Source organism: Cadophora gregata, assembly GCF_030347475.1.
Source record: "Cadophora gregata isolate MNR1 chromosome Unknown scaffold_7, whole genome shotgun sequence".
NCBI lineage: Eukaryota > Fungi > Ascomycota > Leotiomycetes > Helotiales > Ploettnerulaceae > Cadophora > Cadophora gregata.
Window position 1 is genome coordinate 2046789 of NW_026695930.1, and position 14372 is coordinate 2061160.

Below are 14372 nucleotides of genomic sequence, written 5' to 3' on the forward strand. Positions count from 1 at the left end.
CTCGCAGCTGTTGACTCTACACTTCCTTTCCCTTGCAGCAAGCCACTCATTGATGAGCCATTGGGTAAGTATACTTTCAACACCTCTAGTATACGACCTTGTTGGGTATTGTGCCCAGGTTAATACTTCTTTGGGGACTACCTATCACTCAGAGAAATCAGAGATGCTCTAGAGTTTCGGCCCGGCCTTCTTCACTCCACCTTTGCAGCCAATTTTGTTTCGTGGGGGCATTTCTGAAGAATCAATGCGATACTTTCGAGCTCTTGAAAAAGCCTTCATTAGAACGCAACCTTTCATCCACAAAGAGTTTCGAAGCCAGAACATACACATCTGCATTCGTCACAGTTCCTCTCTGACAAGCGCCAACATAACCCCCACCAAGAACAAGTCGATACACCTAGGAAAGTTCGTTAGACCAAAGATCGAAATGGAGAAGGTCGTTACAACAGAGCGCCTGGCCGGTCTGAGGGAACTGATGAAGAAACACAAGGTGGACATCTACAGTATGTGAGTGGTCGAGTTCCTGCTATTCAACAGTCACTTACCCCGCGTTCTAGTCGTACCCTCTGAAGACAGCCACTCCTCGGAATACATTGCCCCGTGTGACGCCAGAAGGGAATACATTACGGGCTTTACAGGGTCTGCAGGATGTGCAGTAATCACCCATGAGAAGGCGGCTTTAGCAACGGACGGTCGATATTTCAATCAAGCTTCGAAACAGCTGGATGAAAACTGGTTGCTGCTCAAACAAGGATTACAAGATGTCCCAACTTGGCAAGAATGGTCTGCAGAACAATCTGAAGGCGGCAAGGTGGTGGGCGTTGATCCAAGGGTCATATCTGCCCCCGAGGCCCGGAAGCTGTCTGAGAAGATCAAGAAGCGGGGTGGAAAAGACCTGATGGCGATAGAGGAGAACCTCGTGGACCTCATCTGGGGAGGCGATCGTCCAGCTCTACCCGCCGAGCCAGTCAAGCTTCTTGCACAAAACTTTGCGGGAAAGAGCGTGAAGACAAAACTGGAAGAGCTCCGCAAGGAATTAGAGAAGAAAAAGAGCTCTGGATTCATAGTGTCTATGCTGGACGAGGTCGCGTGGCTCTTCAATCTACGAGGAAGCGACATCCCATACAACCCAGTGTTTTTCTCCTATGCGTCTGTTACACCGACCTCGGCAACCTTGTACGTCAACTCGTCCAAGTTGAGCAGCGAATGCCAGACATATTTGTCGGAGAATGGCGTGTCTGTTCGACCATACGAGAAGATTTTTGATGACAGTCAGATGCTGGGCGAATCGTTACCATCTCCAGATGCTGAAGGTCAATCCGAGGCCAAGATCAAGAAGTTCTTGGTGTCGACTAAGACTTCTTGGGCTCTGAAACGAGCTTTGGGAGGAGAATCCAAGGTCGAGGAGATCAGAAGTCCAGTTGGTGATGCTAAAGCTGTGAAAAACGAAACGGAGCTTGGGGGCATGCGAGCTTGCCATATCCGTGACGGAGCTGCTCTAACAGAATACTTCGCTTGGCTAGAGCATAGACTTACTGTTGATAAGACACCAATTGATGAGGTCGAAGCAGCTGACAAGCTGGAGGAACTCCGTTCAACGAAGAAGCACTTTGTTGGGTTGTCTTTCGATACAATCTCATCTACCGGAGCGAATGCTGCTGTGATCCACTACTCGCCCGAGCGCGGGAACTGCTCCACCATCGACCCGAGTGCTATCTATCTATGCGATTCTGGTGCTCAGTACTTTGATGGTACAACGGATACAACTCGAACTCTTCACTTTGGAGAACCTACCGAGATGGAGAGAAAGGCGTACACGTTGGTGCTCAAGGGCAATATTGCTCTGGACGTTGCCATATTCCCAAAAGGAACCACAGGATTTGCGCTCGACACTTTGGCGAGACAATTTCTTTGGGTAAGCAATATTATCTCGCCTTTCATAAAATATACTAACTTTGAAACAGGAACAGGGACTGGACTACCGCCATGGCACAGGTCACGGTGTTGGCTCTTACCTAAACGTACACGAAGGACCAATCGGAATCGGGACCAGAATCCAATACTCGGAAGTCCCATTAGCACCAGGAAACGTGATATCTAACGAACCAGGATACTACGAAGATGGCAGTTTCGGTATCCGCATCGAGAACATCGTCATGGTGAAAGAAGCCGAGACCAAACACAAGTTCGGCGATAAGCCATATCTCGGCTTTGAGCATGTCACTATGGTTCCCTATTGCCGCAAACTCATTGACGAGAGTCTCCTTACCAGGAGAGAGAAGCATTGGCTGAATGAATACCACGCCGATATCCATGCCAAGACCAAGGAGTTCTTCGAGCCGGATTCTCTGGCTATGAAGTGGTTGGAGCGGGAGACTCAACCATTGTAATCAGTAATCTTTTTTTTCTCTCCTCCGTTCAAGAGAAGGATTGTAACCTCAGCATATTGCGATGAGGATGGAAGCAAGAAAGCTAGCAAGCGTCTTTCTGTCTGACCCTTTTGATATCTAATTTACATGACTGGCTTCTCAGCCTTCTTCCTCTCCCTCCACTACCTACCTACCTACGTACTAGAATTGCATGAAAGCAGCTAGCGCGAACGTGGTCCCGAATGAGATCTTGAAAGCTACGTTGTCTTGAACTGCTGAGCGGAGATCGATGCTGGTGACGTATTTCTGGAGGCGGTTGTATGGGATGATGTTGATGCCGTGATTTGAGGCGTACTTTTCTTTCGCGTTAATACTGGTCCTTCTCTGATGATGGGAAGGGGGACTGGAAGGGGCCGTACTTGTACACCAACGACCAATAATCCTAATATCAGTGCCAGACTCCTTGAGAAAGTACTAACTGCCAACCCAGCACATAGTCCTGTGAAATCCAATTAGCCATTTTTTCCTCTTACCTCATTCTTTCTTCTCCCCTCATCCTCCCTCCTCTCAAGCACCCCTCCCTCCTAGTCAGCACATCCACATCCACCTCAAACCAAAATCTTCTCCTAGTCCCCTTCCGCCTCAAAAGTTTCCCTAAGTCTCAATTGGGTAAACTCACCAATAATACTCCCGCTACTAATCTGCCTCACAGCCCTCTCATTCAGCCTCCCCTCCCTCACAACCGGCACCTTCGCATTCCGCGCATACGAGTCCTGGGACAAAATAGATCCACCAGGTGCAGAGTCCATCCGGTACGATCGCTGATACATGGTTTGGTGGGTTAGGAATGAGAGGCCAAGACCCAGGCCGAGGGTTTGGGGTCGCATGAGGGGGCGGAGGAGGAGGGTGGCCATTTTTTGAGATGAGTGAGGGGTTGAGTTGAGATGAGTTGAGATGAGGGGTGATGGGATGGGATTTGGGATTGAGATTGGAAATAGACGGTTGGAGGCTTGGGTATTTTTGGGATGGAGGAGATTTGAGATGAAGTGGGATTTATTCAAAAATGCGATTGAATGAGGTTGGAAATGACATGAAAGTAAGATGTTGTCTTAGTGCCCGTTGACATCATGGACTGTCCAGTCCCAAGCGCGGCTGAAGCCTCGTGCTAGGCTTGGGGTGGAGTACGGACAGTGACAGTATGGAGATGTACAGTTTGGCACTTTATTGAATGTATATATAAAACGCGGATTGTCCTGAAAAATAACTCACAAGTCAAGTTATACGAATGTATTTTTGAGTAAACATCGATTGTCTTGGTATTTCAATAACTGAACAATTATCAATTCCATCCCATCGTACACCCTGCGACCCAAACCCCACCCCACCACATGCAACAGCGGCAATGATCCCTGGAGCTTCCAGAACCTCAAGATTTCAACGGAGCAAAAAGCAGGGAAATAGCCACAAGTGGCTGCATACAATATTGTACCACCGATTCCCTCCTATCATAACAATAGCCTGCTTGTCTCTTTAACCTCAAAATCTTGCATCTGCAGCTCTTGCATGCTGTGCGCATCATCAAGTCGATTGAATTTCTGTACTGTCCCGTTGCATTGACCAATGTGAAGTGCAGAAAATAGTTCCTCCTTCTTTTCTTTCTTACATCCCGTTCCAACTTCCGGCCCAGTAATTCTCGAGCAAGCCCAGCCAACATTTACCCTCCCTCAACTCTCTAGCTACATAAAATCTCCAGCTGGCCTCCCTCTCACCCATCCCCCGGAGTACAGAAGAGCAGAAAATGACGGAGCAAGCATGCATCTGTCCGGCCAGCACTTCCGCATCGCAGCGACTATCCCACTGCTGCTCCTGAGCACAATCACAGCTGCAAATGCCAGCACGATAACGACAGCACCGAAACCGACAGCGCCGACGATCTCCAGCGCCGCTGCAACAGGCACCTGCGAGGTCAGGACTATCAACTACATCACCGATACGCTGCCCCAGCAATGTCTAAAGAGCTCATGGAGTAGCGCAAACGGAACGGCCGTGAGGGCCGTAGAGGGCGGAGAGGCAACGACTACACTTTCGGGAGAAGCACAAAGCAGTGGGAATGGCACGAGTACAGTGGTAGTAGATTTGGCAAGTCCCGCCTCCCAAGCAGCAGGCGCAGCAGCCACGGATCTCGAGACGGGCGAACTGAGCGAATCCTCGTTCCTCTCCTTCGAAGAATGGAAGAAGCAGACGCTCGAGAAAGCCGGCCAGGCGAACGCGAACATCGGGGGCAAGAAGTCCGGCGAGGGCAGCAAGAAGAGGGGCGATTCAGAGAGCTTTCAGAACAATCTTGAATCGCTGGGTGAGGAGGGAGAGATTGATTTGGACTTTGCGGCGTTTAGGAGTGGTGGGGGGAAGGAGGAAGAGGGGAAGGGTAATGGTGGGGAGGAGGAGAGGCAGGATGAGAGGAAGGATTTGCAGGAGGGGGAGGGGGGAGGGAGGAAAGAGCAGTATCGGAGTAAGGATGCTGGGAAGACGTGTAAGGAGAGGGCGAATTATGCATCGTTTGATGTGGGGGCTACGGTGTTGAGGACGCATTCTGGTGCGAAGAATAATAAGGCGATTCTCATTGAGAATAAGGATACGTATATGCTTTCTGAGTGTACTGTTGAGAACAAGTTTGTTATCATTGAGCTTTCGGTTAGTACCCCTCTCAGAAGTATATTTTCTTGGCTAATACTCTTGTAGGAAGATATCTGGATCGATACTGTGGTTCTCGCCAACTACGAGTTCTTCTCCAGCATGATTCGGACATTCAGAGTCAGTGTCAGCGACCGATATCCAGTCAAGATTGACAAATGGAAAGACATCGGGACATACGAAGCTCGGAACTCGCGAGAGATTCAAGCTTTCCTCATCACAAATCCTCAGATCTGGACACGATACATCCGTATCGAGTTCCTGAGCCACTATGGAAAAGAGTACTACTGTCCTCTCTCCCTCGTTAGAGTTCATGGAACTCGGATGCTGGAGAGTTGGAAAGAATCCGAAGCAATTGGGGAAGATGATGAGCCTGAGGAGATCGATGCTGGACCAGAGGAGCAATTCGTTCCTGATGCTGTGGCTGAGGTGGTGCAGATTGCGGAGAGGTTGAAGGCTGCTAGTGATGAGATGGCTAGGACTGTGGAAACTTCTGAACCTGCAGAACCAGTGCAAGGTTCAATTCAAGGGGCCAAATCGACTGCGAACACCTCTGCTGAGACGACACCATGGGAGCGATCTGGAGCCATTGTCTTCAACCTTCCTAGCACAATACCAGAGGGTTTGTGTGTGCTCTCTGAAGCTCCTATCCAGGAGATCATTCAGAATGTTACAGCTCGCACAGAACAGAACTCTACGCAAGCCGTCCAACCATCAAGTCAAAGCTCCCTTCCTGCTTCAGATGCCCCTGCAACAATCATCAAGTCCACTTCAACTCATACCACTCACTCTATCACATCGCATGTCTCTACATTCAAAGACTCGTCCATACCTGTAACCACAAACAGCACTATGTCCACAGCCGACACATCCATCTCCCCACCTCCAACGGCATCAACAACCAACAAAGTACATAATGCCACACACCCTAAAAACAAAACAACATCAACAACATCCGCCTCCTCCTCACTCCCCACAATCCAAGAATCTTTCTTCAAGGCCGTGTCCCGCCGTCTCAACTTCCTGGAGACAAACTCCACACTCTCCCTCAAGTACATCGAAGAGCAATCTCGCATCCTCCGAGAAGCATTCACCAAAGTCGAGAAGAAGCAGCTCCAGAAAACAACCACTTTCCTCGATACACTAAACAGCACAGTCCTGGACGAACTCCGTCAATTCAGACAGCAATACGACGAGATTTGGCAGAGCACTGTCATCTCCCTCGAAAGCCAACGCGACGAATCACGGCGCGAGATCCTAGCCATCAGCTCCCGCCTCAACATCCTGGCCGATGAAGTAGTCTTCCAAAAACGCATGTCCATCGTACAATCCGTGCTCTTACTCCTCTGTCTCGCACTCGTCATATTCTCACGCGTCTCAGGCGGGGCGAATATTGATTTCCCTACTCTCCACAGCAGATCTAGACTCTTCTCCAGCTTCCCTATTGAAAGCCCACTCGAGAGTCCAGGCGCGAGTCCGGAGTACCGGAGGACGAATGGCAGCCCGTGGATGGAGTCTGGGCAGCAGAGACTACAGTCTGATGAAGATGATGCGTCAGCGTCGCCAACTCCTGTGTCAGGTTACGAGGAACTGGAATTCACACCGCCGTCTGGAGCGGATGATTTGAATGCTAGGAGTACGGAGGACTTGCTCCCTTTTACAGGGAACCAGGAAGAATTCGAATCAGCACCTTCATCACGCAACATCACGCCAGTGAAACGCGTACCGCCGAATACTACCTATTCTTCTCCTCAGAGTACGCATCTCGAGCCTACGACACCGAAGACTCGCACCCCGAAGAAGAGAAAGGGTTTCGTACGTCAGAGATCTGCGTCAGTCGAAGACGAGGTATTCGGTAGTCCGCACGAGAACCATATTCCAACCCTGAGCATGAACGGAATGAGTCCACCGGTAATATCAGTCCAAGACGCAACGCCACTCAGGAGACAGCGATCAATCTCACCCTCACCTTCACCATCTCCCACGCCCGAGAAAGGTGAGAAGGCAGGAGTGCGCGTCACAACGAGAGAAGTGAGCGATTCGCTTGATGGCGATCAAGATAGTGGTGAGAACTCAATGATGCAGGAGACGTCGTCACATCTGCCTTCTCCGCCGCCGGAGTATGCTCTCTCGAGGGGACAATCGTCGGTGGATGAACAGATGGGGAGACAACAACCACAGCCACATGAAACAGCATCGGGTACAGAGCCAGCAATATCTCCTCCTTTCTCGCCACAGGCGCCATCAAGTCCTACTCACGAACGCAGGCAAAGTTTTAGTATAGCGAGGAAACCATTACCGGCTTTACCTCCTGGTGCTTGAACTGTGTTCTACTTAATATCCCATCGGAAATCTGGGATGGGGTGGAATCAGACGGATGGGTGCCTATGCACATATGATAGATACACGATACACACACACACGATACAGCACAGCGCAGTACATTACAGTACATACACAAACGTACAGCATACGAACGAACGAACGAACAACGGATCGACAGATAAGCGGAACGGATGAACATACACACATACGCAAATACGCAGCATGGGCATTTTGACAGTTTGGAAATTTGGCGTTCTTTTGAAGCATAAGCAGCGAGCGAGGCGTTCTGTTGGAGGCGACTGCTTTTGTTTACTTTTCTTCTGAATTGGTTTGGCTTTGCCGCAACTAGTTTGGATACCGCATTGCATTTGCCTTTTTTGGTTGGAATATCGAATCTTGGCACAAGGAGATGAGATAAATGATTTTTTGGAACGAGGAGAGGAAGGAATGATTTGCAGCAGGGGAGGGGACGGTACGGTGAACATGTGTATCCGTACATGTGTATTCGTACATATGTATTCGCACACAAGGAAGAGAGATAATATACAAATGTGCAATGCAAATTAGCTTTCTAATGCAGCTGAGGAGAACCAAGATGTAGGTAAGCTCACGCTTACGCTTGCCTGCATTAGTCTCTCTCTCTCTCCGTATGTCTCCATCTATATCTTTGTCATCTTTAAACGTATCGGTACCTGCACCCTCCTTCTTCATCCTCATCACAAGTCTTGCTAATGATCCCCCCGCACCTGCCCCCTCCCCCTCGACCCCCTACCACTCCAGCCATCCATCCAAATGTCTCATTGACACAGTACCTCTCCCCCTCCCTGTAGTTTCTACATCTACATCTACGCTCTCAACCCTCCTCGATCACATCATCACATCATCATATTTACAGTCATGCTTAGGTGCTCATCATGCAAGTCACCGACCGATCATTATGATACAAATGCGTGATCCACTTATCATCATTATGCATACATGCATCGTTCGACCAAATTACCAATATCATAAGTCTACGTTTGATATTATCTTCATCTGTGTGTTCTTGAAATCAAAAATGTCAATACGCAAAACTCGCTTATTTTCACGTTGGTCTGCTCGGCATCAAGCATTAAACCAACTTTCATCACACTACTTCTGTTAATAGTCTACTGCATAATGAATCTCGTGACCCACGGAATAATACTTTTGAACATCTACAGTGACCAAACAGGTATTTGATGTTAGCTAACAGGGTCTCACGCGATTAGACAAATGTAGGGAGATAGAAAGTCAAGAAGATGTATTGACTATCTATCAGGCAACCATTAGCCACCAATTCTCAGCTATGAAAAATGCCCTAATCAGTATGATGGGGTCTGGTATGGTGAAAAAGCAACGAGATATGTAGTGTTCCTTGAGCCAAGCAAATATTATGTTTGATGTTGGTGATCTGGAACAAAAGCCAAACCAGATCACTCAATTGTCAAAAAAAAATCTTGCCAAACCGGTCGTGCAAGATGTTAAGGTCAGTCCACCAAATTGACCATCCTGCCTAGATGTCCGTCACAAGAAATGTGCCTAAGATGGCCCAAGTCCCGAGTCCAAGAACCCAGCAGAACAATGACTTGTTCTATGCAAGACATTAGTCTACAGACGTGTTAGCCGGTCAACATTTACTGATCAAGGTATGACTGAGTCACTGACAGTTGGGATAGCCCAAGTAAAGGCCTTCATCGTAGTACTCATCGCGCTCAGCGAGACTAGTACCACGGTCGTATTGGCTGCGACGACGGCGCTGCTCATCACGGAAGTGCTGTCCAGCACTAGGAGCGAAGAGACCTGGGCAAAAATCAGTGCCCATAATTTCACGCAGATATAGAGAAGGACTTACCAACATGCTCAGCATTCTCACACGATCTCTTCAACTTCGAGGCGTTGTCGGAAGGTGGGAATGGCTCTTCCTTGCCAGCAAGCTCCTCACCATCCTGGAGGATGAAGAATAGCTAAAACTTGTTAGAGATGTAATTACAGTAGCTAAGCTCCATGTACCTTTGGACGATAGTGTTCAGGCTCCAACATAACCGAAGAATTGCGGAACTTCTGGATAAGACAATCTCTGCCCTGGATTGCTGCAAATTTGTTAGAGGGGATCGCAAACTTGAAGGAGTTCTAGAACTCACTGGCATAGGAGACTTCAGCAACCTTGTCGGAGCGGAAGCGCTGCCTGGACACAGCAGTCAGCAACCCATCTTCACATCGAAAGGTAAGTACTTACCATTTTTGGTTTGATCTGGTCTCAACGAACTGAATCTGAAGTTAGCTCTGTCATTGTTCCTTGATGAAGAATGCACATGCCGTAATGATGTCCAGAGGCTGTAAAAGTTAGCTCAGTCTCAATACTGGGTGGAAAGAACTCACGTCGTGGAAGTTAATGAAAGCATATCCAACGCTATGCTACGGTCAGTGGAATTTCTTGAAATGAGGATTGCTGTACATACTTGCAGTTGTTGCTAAAGTCGATACGAAGATACATGAAGTCGTATTTACCATAGCTTGACTCGTCAACAATCTCCTTTAGCATAGCTTGATCAACCTTGTTCGGAATATTGCGAAGCATGACCTGACCAGTGTTAGTAGGCCAAAGATCAAACGAAAATGGGGAGAACTTGCTGTAGTGCGAACATCGATACCTGCACGGATTCTCTCAATGTCGACATGGTTATGCTGCCCACCGGCTTGGTTCGGTCTGGGGCTACGAGGACCAATGTGTCGGTTACCACCGTACCGAATCATATCGTAGCGGCCATCCCACCGTCCATCACCACGAGGGTGGTAGTAGTTGTTCTGTCTGGGGCCAGAACGGAAGTTGTTCTCAAGGAAGCGTGGACCGGCAGAGGGAAACTGCGGTCCATAGCCATTGGCGCGCGGAGCATACGATACCATGCTGTTGGAGGTATATCCTTGCTGGAAAAATGGTGGTGGTCCAGCGGGTTGATATTGGCCGTATCCGTCCACACCGTACTGTTGGACTGGTGCACCCAAAGTAGCTGGAGAGTAGACACTGTTCATTGCAAGCGGCAACATGCCAGGAGGCACACCAAAGCCGGCATTGTTAAGACCATAACCCATAGGGCTAGGAGTCGCAGCGTTGCCAGCGTTACCAGTATATGCAGCAGCGTTCTGCGTTGGAGCTGTCTGAGAGCTGTTGATGGAAATACTACCCATGGATCCAATGATGCTACTCTGGTCTCCTGAAGGTCCAGATCGGCGGGTTGGCGTGAAAGTAGGAGCAGACCGTGGAATTGGTGCCGTGGATACCTTGTCCGGCTCGTGGAGAGTGATGGAAATCATGCAAGGGTCGACAGCATCCTATATTTCTTGAGCAACCAGGATTCCAAGTCACATTACGGATGGTAACTTACGGTGAGGTTCATATTGTTGAGACGTTGCATGGCTCGAACCGCATGGCATGCATCATTGAACTCGGCAATGAGGTGAAACACCCCCGCCTCAGTGGCTGCCATCTTTTGCCAAGCAACAATTGAGCCCTCAACAGCCAAAAGGTCTCGAATATTCTTCTCAAACTGTACCTTGTTCGATCCACGTCCAGAGGGATACTTGACTCGAAGAGCCACTTGACCTTGATGGACGGAGACAGTATCTGTTTGAGGAGAGGCAGTCTTTGCCCGGTCAGCAATCTAAGAGTCTTTGTTCAATTGGATTTATGAACCTACCTTGTTGTATACATTGATTGACACATATTCAACGGCGATATCATCGTGATCTTTGCTTAGCGCGTTGTAGACCGTCGGAGCATCGGTGATGTTTCCCAATTTGATGATGACAACATCACCAAGATCTCGGAACGTGTGACTGCCTCGAACAGGGTTCCCAGTTTGATGCAACTTCTATGAAGGGAGATGTCAGAACGCAGGCTTGGAGATACCAGTGAAGTAAAGGGGGCAGCGGAACGAATATGTGAGAACAGGGACAGTGGATGAGACAGTGACTCGCCTTCCACGTAGCCTCAATCATCGGCATGACGTCGTTCTTCATGATGCTAGAGACTTTGATGTTTCGGGACATCATGGTACTAGTGGTGAAGACACCAAAGCTCATATCAGAGTCATTCGATCTTCGAGATGGACTGTTCTCCTTCTCAATGACAGCGTCAAGGTACTGAGTAGTACCAGGAACTGGTCCGGAGATGCTGGAAGTAGAGGGAGTAGAACCCATTGATGATGTTCTCAATCCAAAAGGCTTGAATGCCGAGGCAGTTGCGGAGAGCTTCTGATCAGCCTTGGCTGCCTTTGTTGAAGTGACGAAGGGGTCATTGTGTGCACCCGGTGGTGGCATACTAGAGCGACTGGCAGAGGCCTGTTGGATGCGAACATCCTCCGGAGAGAATGCCGTCAAGGCCGTGTAGGGAGTGTTCTGAACCGACTCATCTCGCAAAGAGGAATTGGGGGAGTTGGTATAGCGAGACATTGTCATGATCGGGGTGAGAGGACTCAAGGAGGAGAAAATCTGGGTAGTAATCTGAACAACCATGGTTAGTTTATTCTAATGCATAAGATTGAAAGTTGTGAGATGATTGGGAGTATATAGGTCTTGCCAAAAGGGAGACGCAACCACCACGTCGTAAATAATTGATGAAGGAGCAACCATGCCAAAGACAGTGAATTGATCAGATGAAGTGATGGCTATGATATGAATAAATGGAAGGAGAAGTCAGAAATGAGGCGAGGAACTCTGTAAGTGTGGGGATGAAGATGAGTAGAAAGCGACATCTGTGCTATAAGGCAACATCAAAATCAAAGACTTGCTAATTGAGAACGGTTGAGATAGCTCGCTTGTCGAAGCGATGTTGACATATCCTGGTGGCGAATACGCGAAGTACCTCAATGCTGCTTGAACCATGACATGAAGACGACAACAATATCGAACAGTGTGAATGCGTTCGTTCAAGTCTTCAAGAATGACTGAAAACAAGGAGCTCGACTGATCTGTGTAACAACATTGCCTTACGCTTCTCAAATTGAATGTTTGTGCAGTGGTAGAAACGCTGGAAGCCCATCAATCCGCCGTAGAGCAACAAAGTATTGAGCAAGATAGACAAGGAACTTCTTGCTTATCGAAGTGTTCATGAAGATATGAATTGATTTTCTGGCCGATCGCAACTTACTTCGCCATCAGCCCATAGGGATAACACAGGAAACCATGGCTGTGGATATGTGGGGTCAGAGGTATAGGTATAAGTTGCTGCTCCAGAGGACAAGGATTTAGTGGGATGGAAGGAGCTTGTGCTTCCATGCAACGCAAATGACATTTGAATAACGCGAGTATGGGTAGCATGTAGCAGGTATCTGAGTGTATGAAGGCCTCGCAATGTTATGAAAAGTAAACCAAGCAGTGACTGATAAAAAACGAGATAACTCCTATGATATCGTCAAGATGGAAGGAACTCAAAAATACAAGGAGCTAGCTCCACGACCAAATAATAGCAGACTTTGGATACGGTGGAACGCAGAGTAGGGGGATGTGTACGAAGTATGTAGGAACGAAGAACAGAGAAAGTCGTTGACACTCGTCAATAGCATACGAATGGGGTGTGTTTGCAACATGACAAAGATACTTATGGTATGAATTGGAGCAGACTGAAACTTCAGACCTTGAAGATTGTATATCCGCCACGGCAGCAGCAGGGCAGCCCGGACTGAGTCTGCATTTCCAAGAAGCGACCATAGAAGTAGAAAGAATTTTCGCGGCTGAGGAGATGTAGAAGATGCAGATGTGATGGGGGCGGTACTAACCAGAGTCTGCGCAGTATCTTGAAGAAGTCAGCAATCTGTTTTTGTACACGCAACGAAGGCAGTAAAAAGGAGTAGAGTGAGTCTCAGCGTAAAGATTTAGTGGCAAAGGCATTGAGGTAAGAGCGAGCCCCAGTGTGAAGCAAAGCCAACATGGAGAAAACTTGGGCAGACAGTAAACAATGGCGACGAGGGTCAATTGAAGGATTGAAGGCAGGCATGGAGGGCAGCATGGACCACAGTACTTCCTCTGAGCAAGGTAGAAGAAAGAACGGTGTACTCACGAAGGACCAACAGGTCACGGCAATGCTGTGTCCCAAGGAAGGCGACAAAATGGTAGCAGGCGGTACCAATGGAGTTGATGATGGGTGTTGTATGGTTTCCTGAATACGGCAATGGACGAACAAAAGGCGCAGACCAAAGAAGCTTGGGTGGAAGGAGAGAAGACGAAGATGATGGGAGTTCGGTGATGGTGTTTTTAGAAGAAGAGGAAGACGCAGTTGAGGAGGGGAAGAGGAGAGTTTTATCGTGGGCTCGGGAACTGACTAGTGCGACTGCCACATGGCAAGGAGGTGCAGCTCCGAAAAGGAAAGAGCTTTATCCCTTTGAAGCCTCTATTGGAAATTCAAGCTCTCCGGTGGCCTCCTATTCGTTGCAATAAGGCTTTATTCAATCTCCGGGATTCACAGAGGGGACTAGTAGGAGATCAGGACATCTTGGGGAAGTAAATAGATGTATTGTTGAGATAAAGTTGCATAGAGAGCGTTTGTTGCCCTACTCGGTCACTAATGAGCTCTGTACTTGAGCATGTTGCGTGATCATGGCTTCCTTGTTTGTGGTGCTCCATAACGTAGGTAGAAAGAACACCAATAGAAGAATTCTCTCAATCGTGGAGCTCGAAAGTGTGCGAAGAAAAAGCTCTAGATATGTACTTTGCCTTATTTCCATATCTTATGAGGCTTCCACTGGGGCTGAGACCGGTTAATTGAAGCCCTCCTGCACCAAAGACTTTGTATTGAGAGATCTTTGCAGAAGGACTCTGTTTTGAAAATCGGACAAGACCTTGAGGCGACCTTTGAGCTGGCATTGGTCTATAAGCGGGTCAGGGTGCTGTCTAGAGAAAACTGAAGAAATGCAAACGCTTGTTGTGGATGGTGTCCCCTAATACTTCGAAGATTGGAGCCCAGAAACCGCT

The 14372-nt window shown here is 48.3% G+C and overlaps 3 protein-coding genes across 3 annotated transcripts; 1 reads left to right on the top strand and 2 right to left on the bottom strand.

The window, feature by feature from the left end:
- Nucleotides 1-30: 30 nt before the first annotated feature.
- On the top strand, nt 31-3686 carry ONS95_013424 (uncharacterized protein). Its single transcript, XM_058507070.1, has 3 exons — nt 31-503; nt 558-1915; nt 1965-3686. The coding sequence occupies exons 1-3, from the start codon at nt 245-247 to the stop codon at nt 2388-2390; spliced, it is 2043 nt and encodes a 680-aa protein (XP_058357801.1). The 5' UTR covers nt 31-244; the 3' UTR covers nt 2391-3686.
- On the bottom strand, nt 2571-3283 carry ONS95_013425 (uncharacterized protein; the record flags this gene model as incomplete). The annotated part of the gene is made up of 3 exons (XM_058507071.1): nt 2571-2723; nt 2789-2868; nt 3049-3283. The coding sequence occupies 3 exons, from the start codon at nt 3281-3283 to the stop codon at nt 2571-2573; spliced, it is 468 nt and encodes a 155-aa protein (XP_058357802.1).
- A 4964-nt stretch (nt 3687-8650) lies between the features above and the next one.
- ONS95_013426 (uncharacterized protein) lies at nt 8651-13067 on the bottom strand. The gene is made up of 13 exons (XM_058507072.1): nt 11382-13067; nt 11102-11275; nt 10790-11047; nt 10038-10736; nt 9866-9987; nt 9786-9816; nt 9723-9740; nt 9643-9671; nt 9548-9591; nt 9417-9496; nt 9259-9370; nt 9072-9206; nt 8651-9014 (listed from the first exon to the last, which is right to left on the bottom strand). Exons 1-13 carry the CDS (start codon nt 11916-11918, stop codon nt 9010-9012), a joined length of 2244 nt encoding a protein of 747 aa, XP_058357803.1. The 5' UTR covers nt 11919-13067; the 3' UTR covers nt 8651-9009.
- Nucleotides 13068-14372: the final 1305 nt, after the last annotated feature.